Source organism: Dermacentor albipictus, unplaced genomic scaffold (genome assembly GCF_038994185.2).
Source record: "Dermacentor albipictus isolate Rhodes 1998 colony unplaced genomic scaffold, USDA_Dalb.pri_finalv2 scaffold_13, whole genome shotgun sequence".
In the NCBI taxonomy this organism is placed as follows: Eukaryota; Metazoa; Arthropoda; class Arachnida; order Ixodida; family Ixodidae; genus Dermacentor; species Dermacentor albipictus.
Genome location: NW_027225567.1, coordinates 5,283,811 through 5,299,447, shown reverse-complemented (window position 1 = coordinate 5,299,447; position 15,637 = coordinate 5,283,811). Strand labels below are relative to the sequence as shown.

General features: G+C 44.8%; 1 protein-coding gene across 5 annotated transcripts in view; it reads right to left on the bottom strand.

The window, feature by feature from the left end:
• Positions 1 to 2,251: 2,251 nt before the first annotated feature.
• Positions 2,252 to 15,637, bottom strand: part of LOC135912995 (kinesin-like protein KIF20A) — a 35,531-nt gene continuing 22,145 nt past the window's right edge. For 3 of the 5 annotated variants that reach the window (XM_070528660.1, XM_065445599.2, XM_065445600.2), the window contains 3 exons: positions 13,074 to 13,242; positions 8,747 to 8,866; positions 2,252 to 2,368 (listed from right to left, as the gene is read on the bottom strand). In XM_070528660.1, coding sequence (XP_070384761.1) covers positions 2,333 to 2,368; positions 8,747 to 8,866; positions 13,074 to 13,242 — 325 coding nt within the window. In that variant the 3' untranslated portion in view covers positions 2,252 to 2,332. The remainder of the gene's footprint in view (positions 2,369 to 8,746; positions 8,867 to 13,073; positions 13,243 to 15,637) is intronic. The other 2 variants (XM_065445602.2, XM_065445603.2) reach the window with 2 other exon arrangements.

Sequence of the window (15,637 nt, the reverse complement as noted above, 5' to 3'; positions counted from 1 at the left end):
TCCGTCCATCCATCCATCCGTCTAACTAGCTAGCGAACTAACTTACGTACTAACTAACCGTTTTCCCGCTAATTGGGGTCACTGTACTCCATGGTCCAGTGGTTGCCGCACGAGACTGTTGTACTGAATGAACAGGATTTGAAACCAACCGTCGTACCACTGCCATTCAAGCCATTGCTGCAAGCGGCTGCAAAAGCTAAATGAGGAAGAAGACGCCGCCAGAAAGTAGCATCGGGAGATTTCCTGGACCCAATAAAAGTTTATGCACTCACTCACATAGGGAGCTTGAATAGCGTCTGTCAAATAAGCCTCTTGCGTTATTGTCCAAAAATTTCTACTTTACCGTGAGTCGCCTTTTTCTTTAAAGCTTTCTTTCCTTACATTGCGTTTAAGCGCCGGCCTCTTAGTTGTACAATCCCCGAAGTGAATACAAGGAGGTCGTGTACGAGTATGACCGCGAGCACCCATTGAAAGTCGTGTACACGGCGCTATCACGGGCAACTACACTTAACGCCTTGCATCTGACGAACGCCAGGGAGAGCTCAACTTCCACCACAGGGACGCCAAATGGGAAGCCCTCTGCACCACTCTCTCGTTTACGAAATCACTGGAGTGGCAAAGTACAGGCTGAACACAATAATGCAGCTGGCCCAGGACTTTCTCGACAAACAAATGTTTGAAAAACACGTCATTCTCGTCGCCATCAACGTGCAGTCGTCGGATGCCCACGTAAGGCACCTCGAGAAAGGAGGAGGAAATAAAGAGAGAAGGCAGGGGTGTTAACCAGAAATGTGTCTGGTTGGCTACTTTGATCTGGGGGATGGGAAAGAGGGAATACAAAGGTGTGATAGAGGGAGAAGGAAAGGCGTGGCGAGCTCGCGCACACACGCAGGCATCCTGAGCAAGTCAAAGGCTTTCACTAAGGCCAGTCGCACTCAAGAGACCAAAAATGCCTTAACAGCGTCCCCTCGCGGGAGACCCCGTAGGGAGAGGAGTCCTCGCACTCGAGGAAACGTGGACTACCCACCACGCCCGCATCAACGGGTGCTACCTCGTCGGGCACAGAATGCGGCTCAAGTCAAGGTGTGGTGGTGTCGCCGTCTACAAGAACCTTGTCATGCGCCTTTTCTCGGTCGAATCCATTAGGCTACATTTGTAGCCCCACGTTGACGACACGCCAGTGTACAGCAGCGTAGGAGCCATATCCGTGGATCAGGTAACTTACAACGGCCAAAACATCGCCGTCACTGCCGTCTACGTTAGTCTCAAGGCCATGTAAGAGGTGGTGCAGTGATTCATGCCAATGCAACTAATAGTATACCCCAAGACTGCGTTCATACCTTCGTACGACAATGGTTGGGAACGAGACATGCCGCTCGCCCTCTACGTGGACTTTGACATGTACCTCTTGAAGCTCCGAAACGCGTGGTTTCCGCCGTACACGAGGGAGGCATATGGCACCGAACGGGCCTCCCTCGACATTGTACCCACAGCAACGACTGGAGGTGTGCTCGACCACCTGAGGCTAAGAAATTAGAATTGTTGAGTGATTGTAGATGCTGATCAGTGTTCTTTGTACGTTAAGTTCTATTTCGAACAAACAAGTCTACGTGACGCTCATGAGGACATGTGAACGCGGTCATCGTCTGACATACCTGTATGTGTGTGCTCCATATTGAAGCAAAGCTACACAGATACACGACGAAGATAGCCAAATAAATGGCGGTTACATTTACCATGATCGCCGAAAGTCAGAGCATACTTGAGTGGTACACGGCCCCAGGTCCAGCTCCTATGGGGAACCAGCGCTGGCCAGGAGGCGCTACGACATTTTTCATGCGTTACTAAAATATGCTGAAACCGTCCGATAGGGAGGCTACGAAGATGGCACAACATATTTAGCGATAAGAAACGTGCGCCTGTATCAATGTTTGTCTAGCCCGATGCGGCCAGCCAAGTTCTGTCCATGGCCATGCGCGCTGCGTAGAGCGCATGCGCTGCTACGTCCTAGCACGTCGGTTCCCTGCCGTTTGAGGAGCCGTGAAAAGTGTGACTCAAGACAATCGGTGAATTTGCTGACACGAAATCACTGCGTGTGCTACTGGAAACTGTCTACCGCTCGCTAGGCTGTGTGTTACGGCGCTGCTGTCGGCACGCGAAGCTTCAGCGCTGGTTGCCCATCATGATCTTCTGAAGGGTGCGGGACCAGTGCACCGGCAGGAGTGATTGATACACGTATTAAAAACATGTCTAGGTAGCTAAAATAATTAACATTTTATTTAAAAACAGCCTAAAACACAGTTGTCATACGTCCACTTCAGCAAGGTGTACCTCAGGCAGGAGTGTTCGGCACGTGCCCGCAGCCACACTGCACAGAGAATGCAAACCGAATTGTTATTGAAAAAAATAATGAAAGAAAGAACCAAAGCACTTGCATTTTGAGGTATCCGGATGTCAGTGCTGATGTCAAATGCCGGAAAACAAAATTGGCCTACAATTTCTTATTGCGTGTAATGACAAAGACGAATTAAAAGTTACTCCTGGAATGTTTCTTCGCCGAACAAAGGATGGGGTGGTTAATGAATCACCGAGACATTACCTAGCGCACACCTGACTTACCATTACACTGTTGTGTTCGGCAATGTTTCATTTGCATTTTCCCTTTTCCATGTCACAAGCTATTCAATGCTGGCAAGTGGGCTAGTTTTTGCTAATTTGCCAAAAGTGCAATGTAAAACAGTGTCAAAAGGAAAAAAAGGCAACCTAGAGGTCAGTACACCCAGTAATAACGAACTTCTCAAAGAAAACCATCGCGACTGTTTATATAACGAACTTCTAACAGCTTGCATATATTTTTCGGTTTTGCAGTCGACAGATCCTGGCTTTCACTTGCTCCTTCACAGAAAATCGCAATGAGCATGTGCAACTAACACAGCAGAGAGCCTAACAATGCATCTATTGACCTTAAATTGCATTCCTTTCTTTTCGAACAAAAAAATTTCTTGAAATTCCCAGCTGGGTTTTGTTGGGGTGAATATTGGAATAAGTCGCATGTTTTCAGAGGTAAATGTACGAACACAAGCGACAGTCCTGAACGAATGAGGCACTTCATAATAGCAGTATTGAAGGGCGCTGCCAATATTCAAACGGCAGAAGTCAAAAGAAACGAATAACCCGTGAAATAACCATTTTACTTGCTTTTAAAAGTAGTGGCATACCAGGTCAAAGAAACGAAAATGAGATTTCCACCGCTATGGCTCCGGTGCTATGGTGTGGTGAGCACACCGTCATAGGTTCGATACTGCGACGCAATGACTACACATCGACGAGGGAGAAATGCAAAAAAACAGTTGTGCACTTTAGGTTATTGAAAAACCCCAGTTGGTCGAAACTAATGCAACCCTCCACTATGGCATCTCAATGCTTTGGGACATTGTGTTTAATTTCATACTTAGCTTCACACCAGTTGACACCACCAAGCGAAATTCAAGGGCCTATACAAAACAGAAACGGGGATAGAAAATTATTCCACTGAACTAAACTGCGAAGTTCTCAGGGTATATCCTTTGTTGTATGTCAACGACTGCCATTTTGTGGCAGCCTGTAAAACAGTTGGTGTTGCAGCAAGGAATATAGTCCCTTACACGTGTGCTTATTGATCTTTGCCCGGTGACGACTTTTTACCGGCTAACAAATGTCAAACGTTATCACTCGGCGCTGCATGTATTAGAACATTTGATTCTTGCAGTAGGAAATGTCTGTTGTCACCAAGCCTTTTGTCAGATTGCGTGCGTGGCGAGAAGAGTTGTACAGTCTAAGATGTGTGCGTGCACTAGCGATTACACGTGTATAAATAGCCGACCAACGCGTTTGACCCGAACATCAGATTTCGCTGATGCCCGATTGTGCTCGCCGCCATCATTGTGCTTTGAGTGTCACTTGCTTTTTCTGGACACAGGTTCATCCTAGAAAGAGGTGCTTTTGTTACGCAGTTTTCGTTAGTGTTCCTTACTGTAACGGTAATGTGGCAATAATTGTGCACTTTACCGAGCGAGATTGGGAAGTGTTGAGCCTTGGAAACTCAATGCACGAAACGTTTACCCAGTGGTAGATGGACAATATTTTTGCTGGGTGCATTCTGTCGAAATTGAGATTACTCTTGCTTGAGCATCTCATTCCGGCTTAGGGGCTCGGAGCGCATAAGTTACGAGACTGCGACGACCAGCTATTAGGTTGAAGATGAGCACAAACCTGAACACGAAAAGATTTGTGGGGCAGGAAAGGTAAGGAACCACGGGTGTGAAAACATTCGAAATATCAAATATGAATATACATAATTTGAGAATTCGCATTCTGAAATTGTTCAAGACTGATGGACAACAACATTTTCAGTCTATCAGGAGAAAGGCCAACGCAAACATCTGCTGCGACGGTCCTGCTGTAATAAAACAGATTGATTAGCAGACGAATATGTTCCGGAGTGAAAGTCTTAAGTGGATCACTCCTGCACAATTTTTGCAGTAGTTTCCAAGCATGCCTCACCTTATGAAGCCAGCGAATAAGTTGCCTCACTTTAGGCAAAGTAATTTATTATTTAGCTAACCTCAAAATGTTTCTTCTTAACTGCGCGCGCTGCTGCAGTATTGCCGATAGCTTTTTAAGGAACTGTACTGGCTGCACATGGTGACGCAGTGTAATATTTGGATTACCGTCATTGTAGGGCATCAGGTATGCTTTTTACTTTATTATTTACAAACGTCCGAGTTCACCTGACATCCCGTTTTTAATGGATTTATTGAACAACACAAATTAGCCTTTCGTTGCCAATGGATTCTATAAAAATGTACATTTCATTACCTTTCGAACATTTCACTGTTCCAACACTTGAAGGAAAAAAAGCGCATGCCAAATAGGTTTTCGGCCGATCAGAGCGTAGATGTGTACACTGTGCTTCATTCAAGCGACTTCTCCGTTCCTACTTTGACAGACCCAGACCTTATGAGCATTCTTTCTAGTCTTAAACTGAACAAATCTGGTATTCACGATGTATCCATTGCAGACATCGATAGAAATATCGAAGTTCTAAAAGAATATGTTGCTTTCTATATTTAACGCTGCCATAGAACGCGGTATATGCCCTCACCGCTCATTAACTAGGCACGTTTGATTTCTTTTCACAAGAGTGGTTGTAAAAGGGATGTAGTGAGTTACCGCTCTATTTCTATTGTTCCCTGGTTATCGAAAATTGTATTGAAAAAGCATGTCGTGTGCATAATGAACGTCTTTCTCACCTAATACATCAAACATTACTACGGCTTCGTAGCTGGCTCTAGTGGGCAAGTCCTGCAGAAAATTTTCCCAGTGTTATGCATTCCGCTTTGGACAAATACAATACTTTTGTCGGCTTTTTTTGTATATGTAAATAAAGCACTCAATACAGTAAATCATTCAATACTTTGTCACAAGTTACACTCTTACGGGTATTGCGGATCGTCTCTTATCGAATTACCTAATTGAACGTTCACAGGTGGCCCCATTTTAACCTGCGCAGAGTGTAATCACATGGCTGCAAATTGGAGTTTCGCACGTACAGCTCTATTCTGTCGTCCTGTCTTAATTTATACATCAATGACCTATGCCAAGCCATGAAGCTTTCAAATATTTACCAGCCGCACACGACACATCTGAAATAATCGGCATCTTTCGACATGCGCAAAGCATGCTGCGTGCTGAAGAAGGAGACAAATAATTTGGGGAATTGAGTTTATGCCATGTTAAGTGTTATGCAAGCCATCAGAAACTCAGCTAGTCTGCTTTAGAAGAGAGGGAAAACAAGAGGTGAATGGCAGAAAGGGTAAGCAGACAGTGTGCTGTTGGCTACTCTGTACAGGGGTTGGAGTAGCGGCAGAAAATATGAGGAAACAAGAGAAGATCATAGTGCGAGAATAAAAAGTTCACTAGCGCTCTTTAAGCAGCTTGGGCCGACGTCCGCTGAAACCAAGGTCCAAGAATTCAGGCTTCCGTAAGGGGACGGTTGTCAATCCTATCTAACGGGGTGTTGAGGACTTTTCTTTGCGCACTAAAGTGACCACAATCACACAGAAGGTGTTCTACCATCGCTTTGCACCCACAGACTTCACATTCTCGACTTGTGGCCATTTCAATGAGGTAGGAGTACGCATTAGTAAAAGCGGGAAAGCGAACTACGTTACCTCCAAACGAGAGTTGCAAATTAGTTACCTCTCGCCGTGGTAAGCCATGTGGAAGGCGGAGCTTCGGATAAGGACCCAGGGAACAAAGGCGCCGTTCTTTAAAGTCACGTAAGCTCGCGAGCAAGTGCATGGAGCTTTCCCGCTGCGTCTATTCTTGACATCGGTATAGGGACTGTCGTCTGAAGATCGAGTGGCTCAACGCTCGTTTCCAAGGATGCCACAGTGACTTGGCAAGCATTCAAACACGATATCCTGTCTTTCCTCAAGTGGCCGATGGTAAATTTCTTCCGTGTCGACGACAATATCGTTCGTGTGGTCCACGGCTTAGTGCAGAGAGCAAACTCTGGAAGGTGACCTTGTAATCGCAGAAGATAGACCATTTCTGGGGAGTTTCCTGCGATCAATTGAATTGCTGCACGTGAAGCTAGAAGTGTGACAGCCGTCGTTGATGTCAAGTGTGATGAAGTGTGTGATAAATTCCCATGAAGTCATCCCGCCGAATGGTTAGTTTTAAATGCGCGCCTTGCACTTGCTGCCCTTTAGCATGTGTACCCTTTTAAATATATCTTTATAGCGTGTGTCCCAGCTAACGTGTACTAAGTGGTTAAAAAAAATGTTTAAAATACACTGTTCAAGATACAATGATAAAACGTATGGTGTTCAGTTGTCAGCGTTCTCACAACCGCAGACCGTAGGTATTACGATCTTATGTTGCACTGTGTTTTCTTAATCATTCTTTTTCGTTTAGCAACTTGGCTAACGTTAGCTGGGACACCATATAAGTGAATTCTGGCTTGCGGAACACTCGTAGCCCACATATCTGAAAGATTAAGGAGCGTTGATCATGCAATAAAACCTCGGAAGCAGAGGATGGATGCCGCATGCACAGGTGAGGACGCGGTTGTCGCCATCCCGAACCCCTCTCTACAACGCATTACCACCCTTCACATATCCCCAACTGCCACTTCGGAGGAGGCTGAAGAGGCCGCCATTGCCCTACCTATTACGAGCACGGAGGCCTGGTATATATTATCGGACTAAAACTGCGATACTAAATTTCGCTCACGGGAGAGTTCACGTCCCTGCATTTCGCATACTGAACTCTATCGCTGCACACCAGCCCCGTCACATGCAGCTCATACGGGTGCCTGCCCACTCTGGCAATCCTGGAAACGAGGCTGCCAACGCTTTAGCCCGAGGTTCTCTCAACCGGGCACCGGCGGCCTCCGATCCAGGGTTCTCACAGGAGCGCATGTATTCATTCAGTGAACTGACGCAAGCCTGCAAAGCTGAGCGTCGGCTCTACCCCCCCTCACCCCATCCCTCGACAATTATCACCAGACACTTTGGAGGCGGCTCCAAACACGCACCTTACCCTCCCCTTATATACGCTTGTGCTATCACCACGTCCACACCGACCCCTCCTGTACCCTCTGCCACCACCCCAAGGCCACTCTTGATCACATCCTTTTCCTCTGCCCGACGGATCCTCCCGCGCGGGGCCTTGAGCACCTTACTACTTGGAAGGCTTGGGAGACCCTACTGCACTCCGAGGACCCGGCCAAGCAAATCGCCACAGGCCGGGCTGCCAGCGTCATGAGCTTCCGGGACATGAACGTTTGAGTGCAGTGGGGCCGTGTGGGGGCCCAAGGACCTGCGTGTCCGCAACTCCCCTGTGTGCAATAAAGTTATCACCACCTCACCACCACCGCCTGGTGCTTAGAAGCAGAACACCACCGCCGCTGACCTGTCAGAATGGGTCAGCCCGTTATCAGGTGAAGATAACGGGTCAACAACTGCATGCCGATGTTTCATCTAACACCGCAAACTTCGGCTACATTCCAGAACTCAATGCCTGCGATGCAACTCCCCCGCAGAAGCTCTAAACTGAAGTGCAACGCACCGATAACTGTACAAGACAGCGTTTCAATGCCATACTTATTAGGAATGTCAAAACCTTGTCTAATGCTACCACTTCACTCCTGTTAGCGAGAACAGGCAGAATAGGCATGGTACTCCAGCCAAAATTTTAGTAGCTTCACTACTGTACTGTGTATCCCCCCCATCCCGGGCCCAGGACCTCCCACTGTCAGCAATAGTCACTGTTAAGCATCGCCTTGTATTCCGTAGCTCATATTCTGTCACTCAAACACTCATTTGCCAAAATTGCAATCAACTGCAGCTGCACGGACACATGAAAATTATGAGAGGCACCTATACTCAGTGTAAAGTATAGGTTCGAATCACTGAAAATGTATTGAGCTATTTTACTACATAGAACTTCTTTAGAACAACTGATTGTCCTTGTCTGTTTTCCTTGTGTCCGTGGTTTTATTTGCGCTAAGCTACTAGTTCAAATGATTGCTCAGCGTCTAAAATTATTGAAAGTTCGGACAAAAAGAAGTAGCAACTCTACTGTTATAAATGTTGACCTACTGAATGAACGCTGAACCCGTACTGCTGAGCAACCAGCCAAGAATGCAAGACAGAGGAGCCTTAAGATATGCAAAAGTCGATGCGAAGCGCACACTGACCATGTTCTCAGTCACATTTTGTGCATCTGCCTTTCTGCCCAGCTTTTCCTCAAGTTCGGCGACTTGGCGCTCCGCTGCCTCGAGGCGCCGCCGAAGATCCATGGTAGAGGCTTGCTCTGCCTAAGAAAGGACAACAGGAACACTAGATAGTAAAGCAACATTGTAGTATCCTGTACAGCAGCTACTTACGAGCTGAACCAAACTATTCCTGTTAGGCACCAATTAATATTAATAGTGTCCATTGAAAATGTTGGTGATCAGTTATTGGACCTTCAGAATCATGACAAGCGTACATAAAAAGTGGAATAATTTCTTATTCTTCAGCGAGTTCTCAGGTGCAAAGAATATAGACTCCATGCAAGAACACAATACAAGAACGTCAGATATCAGAACGTCAACTATTTCATGTATAGAATACATGAAAAGCAGCACCCATCAACCAACGTCAAAGGCATGCTTGGTTTTAAAACGCACAAAAAGTAACTCATGCGCCCGACAACCCAGCTGCCTACCTGCCAACTCGTTTTACTAAAACACTACACATTAGAACTTGCAGCACGTACAAGTTTCATCATAAGTTTCAAAATGTATGCGAGACAATTTAGATAGTTTCATTCGTCTTTTTGCCCATCTTAGCTTGCAAAAATCGCAGAGTGGCTGAAGGGGATATAAACTAAATCATGCTTGAAAAGCAAAGAAATACTGTCTAAGGGAAGTCCTTAACATAACCGCAACTTAGTAGGGATACTGCTAGCATCTCGCACCCTCGACCAAGCACTTGATGCTGAAGACAAACTAACGCCTAACGTTACGCTCTTTCCTCCTTTAAGTGATCACTCTACTATTCATTTTACCATTAGTGCGAAACATCCTAAAGATACCAGGAAAAAATGAAGCTATACTGGACTGCAGGAAAGCAGACTTCGAGGCCATCAAATGCGAGTTGCGTACATTAGACACATTATGGACTAACTTTGACGATCATTCCGTTCAAACTAGTTGTGACATGCCTGTATCTATCAAAAGTTTATTTTGGCCTAGTTGGTGTTTACTGCTTGCATATTGACTAAAAGAAGTCATGTTTGGGACATGTGTATATACTTATAGCAAGTGAACTAATAAACAAACATGTTCCCAGCCATACCATAAATTCTAACCCACAAGCTCTTGGGCTGACAATCACATTAACAATTTTTTAACCGTAAAAAGTGTGTGTACCACTCAGCTAAGTTGGCCTCAAGTGCTTATCGTCGGACGGCATACAAGCCAGCTTCTAATATATTCAAGAGTCAAAATATCCACAACGTACTTTTCTTAATGTTACACCTCCATCCACTCTTAAATCGAGCATTAAAAAAATTGGACAGTAAATGGGCCTCATTAAAATAGCTTGACCTCATTGAATGATTCTACTGAGCAGCCTATTCCTAAACATGGTTCTGCAGCTCACCTTAAAGCATTTGCCAAAAATGTTTGGGAGCCCTTAATTAACAACTTCCAGCATTCCGTAGTTATGATTATCCAGTCATAATGCCAGTGACAGTCGACGCATGTGGTGTTGCCAAAGTTTTTAAAAAACGTTTCCGCGTACAGTTCGATTATACAAACCAAAATTTTCAACAGCAACTCAACACAGGCCCTTCACCTTAATCGAAAGTTGGGAGGGCGACCCCTCCACAAATATGGCAACAAACTTAGGAACTATCGGTCATTTAACTTATCAGCACGCATTGCAAACTGCTAGAGTGCACTGTATTCAAATCCCTCTTTGAGTTTGTTGAACATTTCTCCTGCACATCATGGCTTTAGGAAATTATACCCACGCAAAAGTCAACTCGCAACTTGCACTGATCAGTTGCATCTAATTCTTGATTGTTAATGCGCCGACTGTATTTCTTGTATTTCTCACAAGCATTTGATGAATGTCACATACTAAGCCAGTTGTATATTGATGTTAATCTTTTAAAAGGAACCGTATGTTTTCTTGTTATTCGCTCACAATACCTAACTACTAACGGCTACAATTCCCCTATGTGATCTGTTGCCTCTGGAGTGCTCCAAGAATTGGTTCTCGGTCCTTTGCTGTTTTTAATACGTACAGTCACCCGAAAAAGTTTACGAGACGCGTAATTTGCGAAAGAGCCAGATTTCCGCGAAACCTGTGCACGTAGCCTCTAATTAAGAGGTTTGATCCCTAGCAGTTATTGCTAACTGCAGTGTGATTCATTAAATTAGAAGTGCTATGCCTTCAAAGCAGAAATCCGCATTTGTCGTCAAACCCGTGCCCCGTAAAGTTTTGCGGTCGACTACATATTAACGACCTTCCTTCGCTAGTAACTTCTAACATTAATCTCTTCGCTCACTGTTGTTTCATCTTTAGAGAAATTACAGATTACGATTCTAACTATCCCTAATCCGACCTTGATATAATACTTAACTGGTGCAGTCGATATCTAATGGAATCAAATGTTAATTATAAAACTCTGCATGCATCTAGGACACCGACCTCCTGTCAATTATACTGTTTGAAGAACCGTCCTTCACAAAAGGTAAATTCGTACACGTACTTAGGAATTCATATCACGTTCAACCTCACTTGGGCAGCATTAATAGTAAGCGATGCTAACCGTGCTCTTGGTTACTTAAGCCGAGGCATTTTGAATGCTGCAGACTAACTGTTTCATGAAACATTTGTACGCCCGAAATAGGTTATGCTACATCAGTCTGGACCCTAATCCCATAAAGTTGCATATTAGAATTAGTTCAGAAAAAGTCGCAGTTTCACCCGAAAGGCGAATCAGTGATTGCGATAGCAAATTAGTAAACTATGCGAAATAAGGATAGTTTCGCCAGTAGTATATACAGTAAAAGCTCGTTAATTCGAAGCGCAAGGGGAAGCCGCTTCAGTTCGAATAACGAAAGTTCGAACTAACGAAAGTGAAGGAGAGCAACAGTACACTGCGATTTGGAAGCAGTAGGGCATGTCAGAAATTTGCCACGTCGGAAAGTGATGGTGTGTGCCGCGGGCACACGCCATCTTCAAGTCGAAGCTCTGGTGCCGACTGTACCACACCACCGATGTCCACCGAAACGAACGTTAGCCGAGGCTTAACACCATCACAATGAATCGCGACGGCCGATACCTCCTAAGCTGAAAACAGAGGTGCACAACCGAAGAAGACTGCCGAGACAAAGACGCTGAACATGTGAAGGTGGCGAAGGGCCTGATTCGTTGGTTCTTGATTGCAAGCGCGGCTGCGACGTACTTGATTCGCTGTGTTTTGGCGCTAGCCGTGCCATCTCCGCACAACATTAGCAGCTGTACAAGATTTGCAAAGCCTCCGAGAATCGCAACGGGCAAGAAGTCTCGGAGGTTACGTAGAATGGAGAAGCGGCAGCCGCCGCTGCCTTGTGGCTGACCCCGCGTCAGTTAGATTTTTTTCCGATTTTGCCTTCTCTTGTAGGCAGTAGGCGCGTTTCTCTGGCCGTGTGCCAGGCGAGCGTAGTTCGAATTATCCGTGAGGGAACTTTTTCGCGTTCGAATTAACGGACTTTATACATATACTTCTGTGGAGTTTGGCCGGACCAAATTGTACAGTTCGAATTGTCCATAAATTCGAATTATTGAAGTTCGAATTAACGAGCTTTCACTGTACTTGGAAACGTTAGCTTACTAGCTGAATGAACAAGCATAGTGTCAGCGCGCACAAGCAAACACATCACATTACTATAACATGGACAATCGCTGCGAAAACGCTAGTGTGAGAAAGCGCGCCAGTAGCAGCGGACAAAGTGACCTTCGGGTCACCGTAAGAGCGACAACACGGCGCCCAGAAAAATGAGCCGGGTGCCCATTCCTTTGAAGATGAGGCTCGGGCGACCGCGCAAGGCCGTGCAACGTATGCTCTTACTGGCCGAGTCGAAGCCGCCGATTGCTGTTGGAAATGTAGGCATAGTGGGGTAGGCTGTAATGAAGCGTGTCACTAATACGATAGAAAACCGTGCAAGCATGATATTGCCGCTAAAGGAACGGAGGCTCAATTGAGAATAGACCAGCAGCTAGTCGGCCCGCGTGTTTTGTCTGGCATTGGTCCCGTACTGCTGGGATGTCTTTTTCGGAATGGCTACAAGTTTTATTTTTTTAATGTCTTAAGCACAGAATCACAAATAAAGAAAGCATATGTCGGAAGCTAAACATGGTATCGCAAACACCTCAATAACAGGTTCCACAGTGCAATGTGTGTACTAGAATAGAGCAGGGAATGCCAGAGCTGCCTTGGACATTTGGACAATGCAAAGAGCGGTGGAGAATACAGGGCAGTATTACCATGCTGTGGCGCTTAAGCTGTGCGATCTCGCTGGCAGTGCGGGCGCGAAATTCTAGCGCATGGAAAGCAGTTTCGCGCAGCATGCGCAGCTCCTGCTCCATGCACTTCATCAAGCCCTTGTAGGTATTGGCACGGGATTCGCTTACGGCAGCCATCTTCTGCACGAACCTGCAAAGCGTTGGTACACTGCTAACATGAGATGTCGCTTACTGATGTGACAAAGTAGATTATGTGAAAATGAGAAATTAACCAATTGCCGCATGGTGTCTCGCAAGAGACACAGAACTGGTGCAAACATAATGAAACCCAAAAGAAAAAAATAGTACATTTATCGGTAATCTGTACAATGTCTAGACATATGGACAGTGAAAATAGTCGGACGTAATTTTTATTCTGCAGTAATTTATAGCGCGAGCTCATTACACAACATGTTACTCTTTCCCTAGTATACACGTTATGTTTACCATGTTTATATTAAATCAACACGCGAAAAATACCAGGGAGTTTGCCTTTTGTCAGCCTAATGTAGTGTTGTAAAGAGTAAAGATGGTCCGGTTGTTTTGCGAGGTAGAAATTAATTGCTGTAGCATACATGACACAGCATGTACTTGTAACTTGTTTTATGAAGGGGAACAGTCACTTATGATATCGCAAGAGAACGAATTCTGCGGCATAATGTTTTTACATGTTAAGCTGCTTCTTAGCACTATTATTGTTATCAATATGTATGAAAATGAAAGTGCTAGCAGGGTTACGATTAACATAAAAGAACCTGCTTTGTTTCATGAGCTAATGACAAGAACAGAACAAGGCAGAGGAAAAGGAAGAAAATTTTCTGGCTTGCGCTGGTCTCTTAAGGACTACGCAAAAAGGCGTTGCAAGAAGTGTCCTAAAGGTGCCGGCCCAGATATTTGGGCTGCCATTTTTTTTTGCTTGGAAAAGGGCGGATATTTTCGCAGAAATCCTGCAATTCCAAAGCCTTTCGGTATGGTCACAAAATATACCGGAAAATGTATGCCGTGTTAAGTACGATACATGACATCTGTATGAAGTCACAACTAAGCGTTTCTCTGGAAAATTCAAGTTTGTTCGGGAATATCGTCCTAAATAATAGCTTCTCTGGTTTTTTCACAAGGAAATACAAGATATGCTGTAAGGGGTTAAGTGAGGAGACTTCAGATTTAAGGGGCTGTTTTGCCTTGATAGGGTGAAAATTAGGGGTGTGCGAATATTCAGCATTTCGGATACGAATTGCATAGTCCTGTGCTATTGGTTTGGTGTTCGATTCGAAATTTTCATATTTGCAGTTGTCTAATAATCACGTGGCAAGCCGACACTGCCACGTGATGTGCAGGAGAACCACGTTTGTGGTGCAATCAAACTTTCTTCAGCAAAAACGTGGGGATTTCTGCACCATCTCTGCACGTTAATTTGTAGTTAACTAACGTGCCTCCCTTTAAGCTGCCAACGAATTTGTTGTCTTAATTATGACAAAGCGATTATTTAACCTAGCTAGCCAAATGTTATACGATTTCAATGAATGCGCGTTGCTGAAATATTGCGCTTAGTCCTTTCAACGAACACTACACTGATGCATGCACATGGTCACCACGCTGTCCTTTCTTTCACTACTGCCAGCGACTCAATGTACCGCGAGCAATCACCTTTAGTCCCGATTTACAAGTTTCCCAGTTGAAATTGGTAATGGCATTAGTGGTATCAAATAATGTAAAAGAACGCTTTGTTGCTAGCGCAGTCAACGCAATACTTACAGTTCAGTTTTTTTTAGAAATTGCAAATATCTGTACAAGGCTTCAGAATTTCACTAGTTCACACACCCCTAGTTAAAATACCACCACATGAACTTGTAATATGCGGATCCTAAGTGCGACGTATGTCACCCTCGTATGTCACCCTCATCGAGGAAGTCAGCGTGTAATTCGTTTAAATAATTCGTGGGATGTGGCGTTGCTGAAGATCAGCATACTTGGCAACCACTAAACTTAATTGATAAAATTAGGGAGTGGCAGAGTGCAGTTTTTTAAATTTGGGGTAACGCCTTTTGAGACATGCACTTCATTGAAGCAGATTTACAGAGAAATAACAAATGAGCACAGCTAACTTGGAAAGGGTAAGACTGACAAGCAGCACATTGTAGGTAGATTACCGGCAACATTCATTTAGACCGCAGGCTTTGAAAATTTCGTCTTCTGGAAGAACTGGCTCGTAGAAATTTAAGTTGCTTAGAAAGGGTACTGTTGCATTCTTTCGCCGCCATGCCTTGCAACGGAAGGTTCGGGGACTCAAGAAAGTGAAAGGTTTATGTGAACAAATTATTTGCATCATTACTGATGCGACAATAAAATGATTTCGAATTCGCAAACGTGTTTAAAAACTTGGAAAGTTGGCAAGTATGGCATCAGGAATACGATCGCTAAGTGTAAACATCGCTAGGTGTAAGTGCCATTGCATCCGGAAAAATAGGAGTGGGCTTACAACAGGTGGTGCTTCGTAGAAAGACCTCGCATGCAAAGCTAGAGCTCTGGAGACTAAATACAAGGAC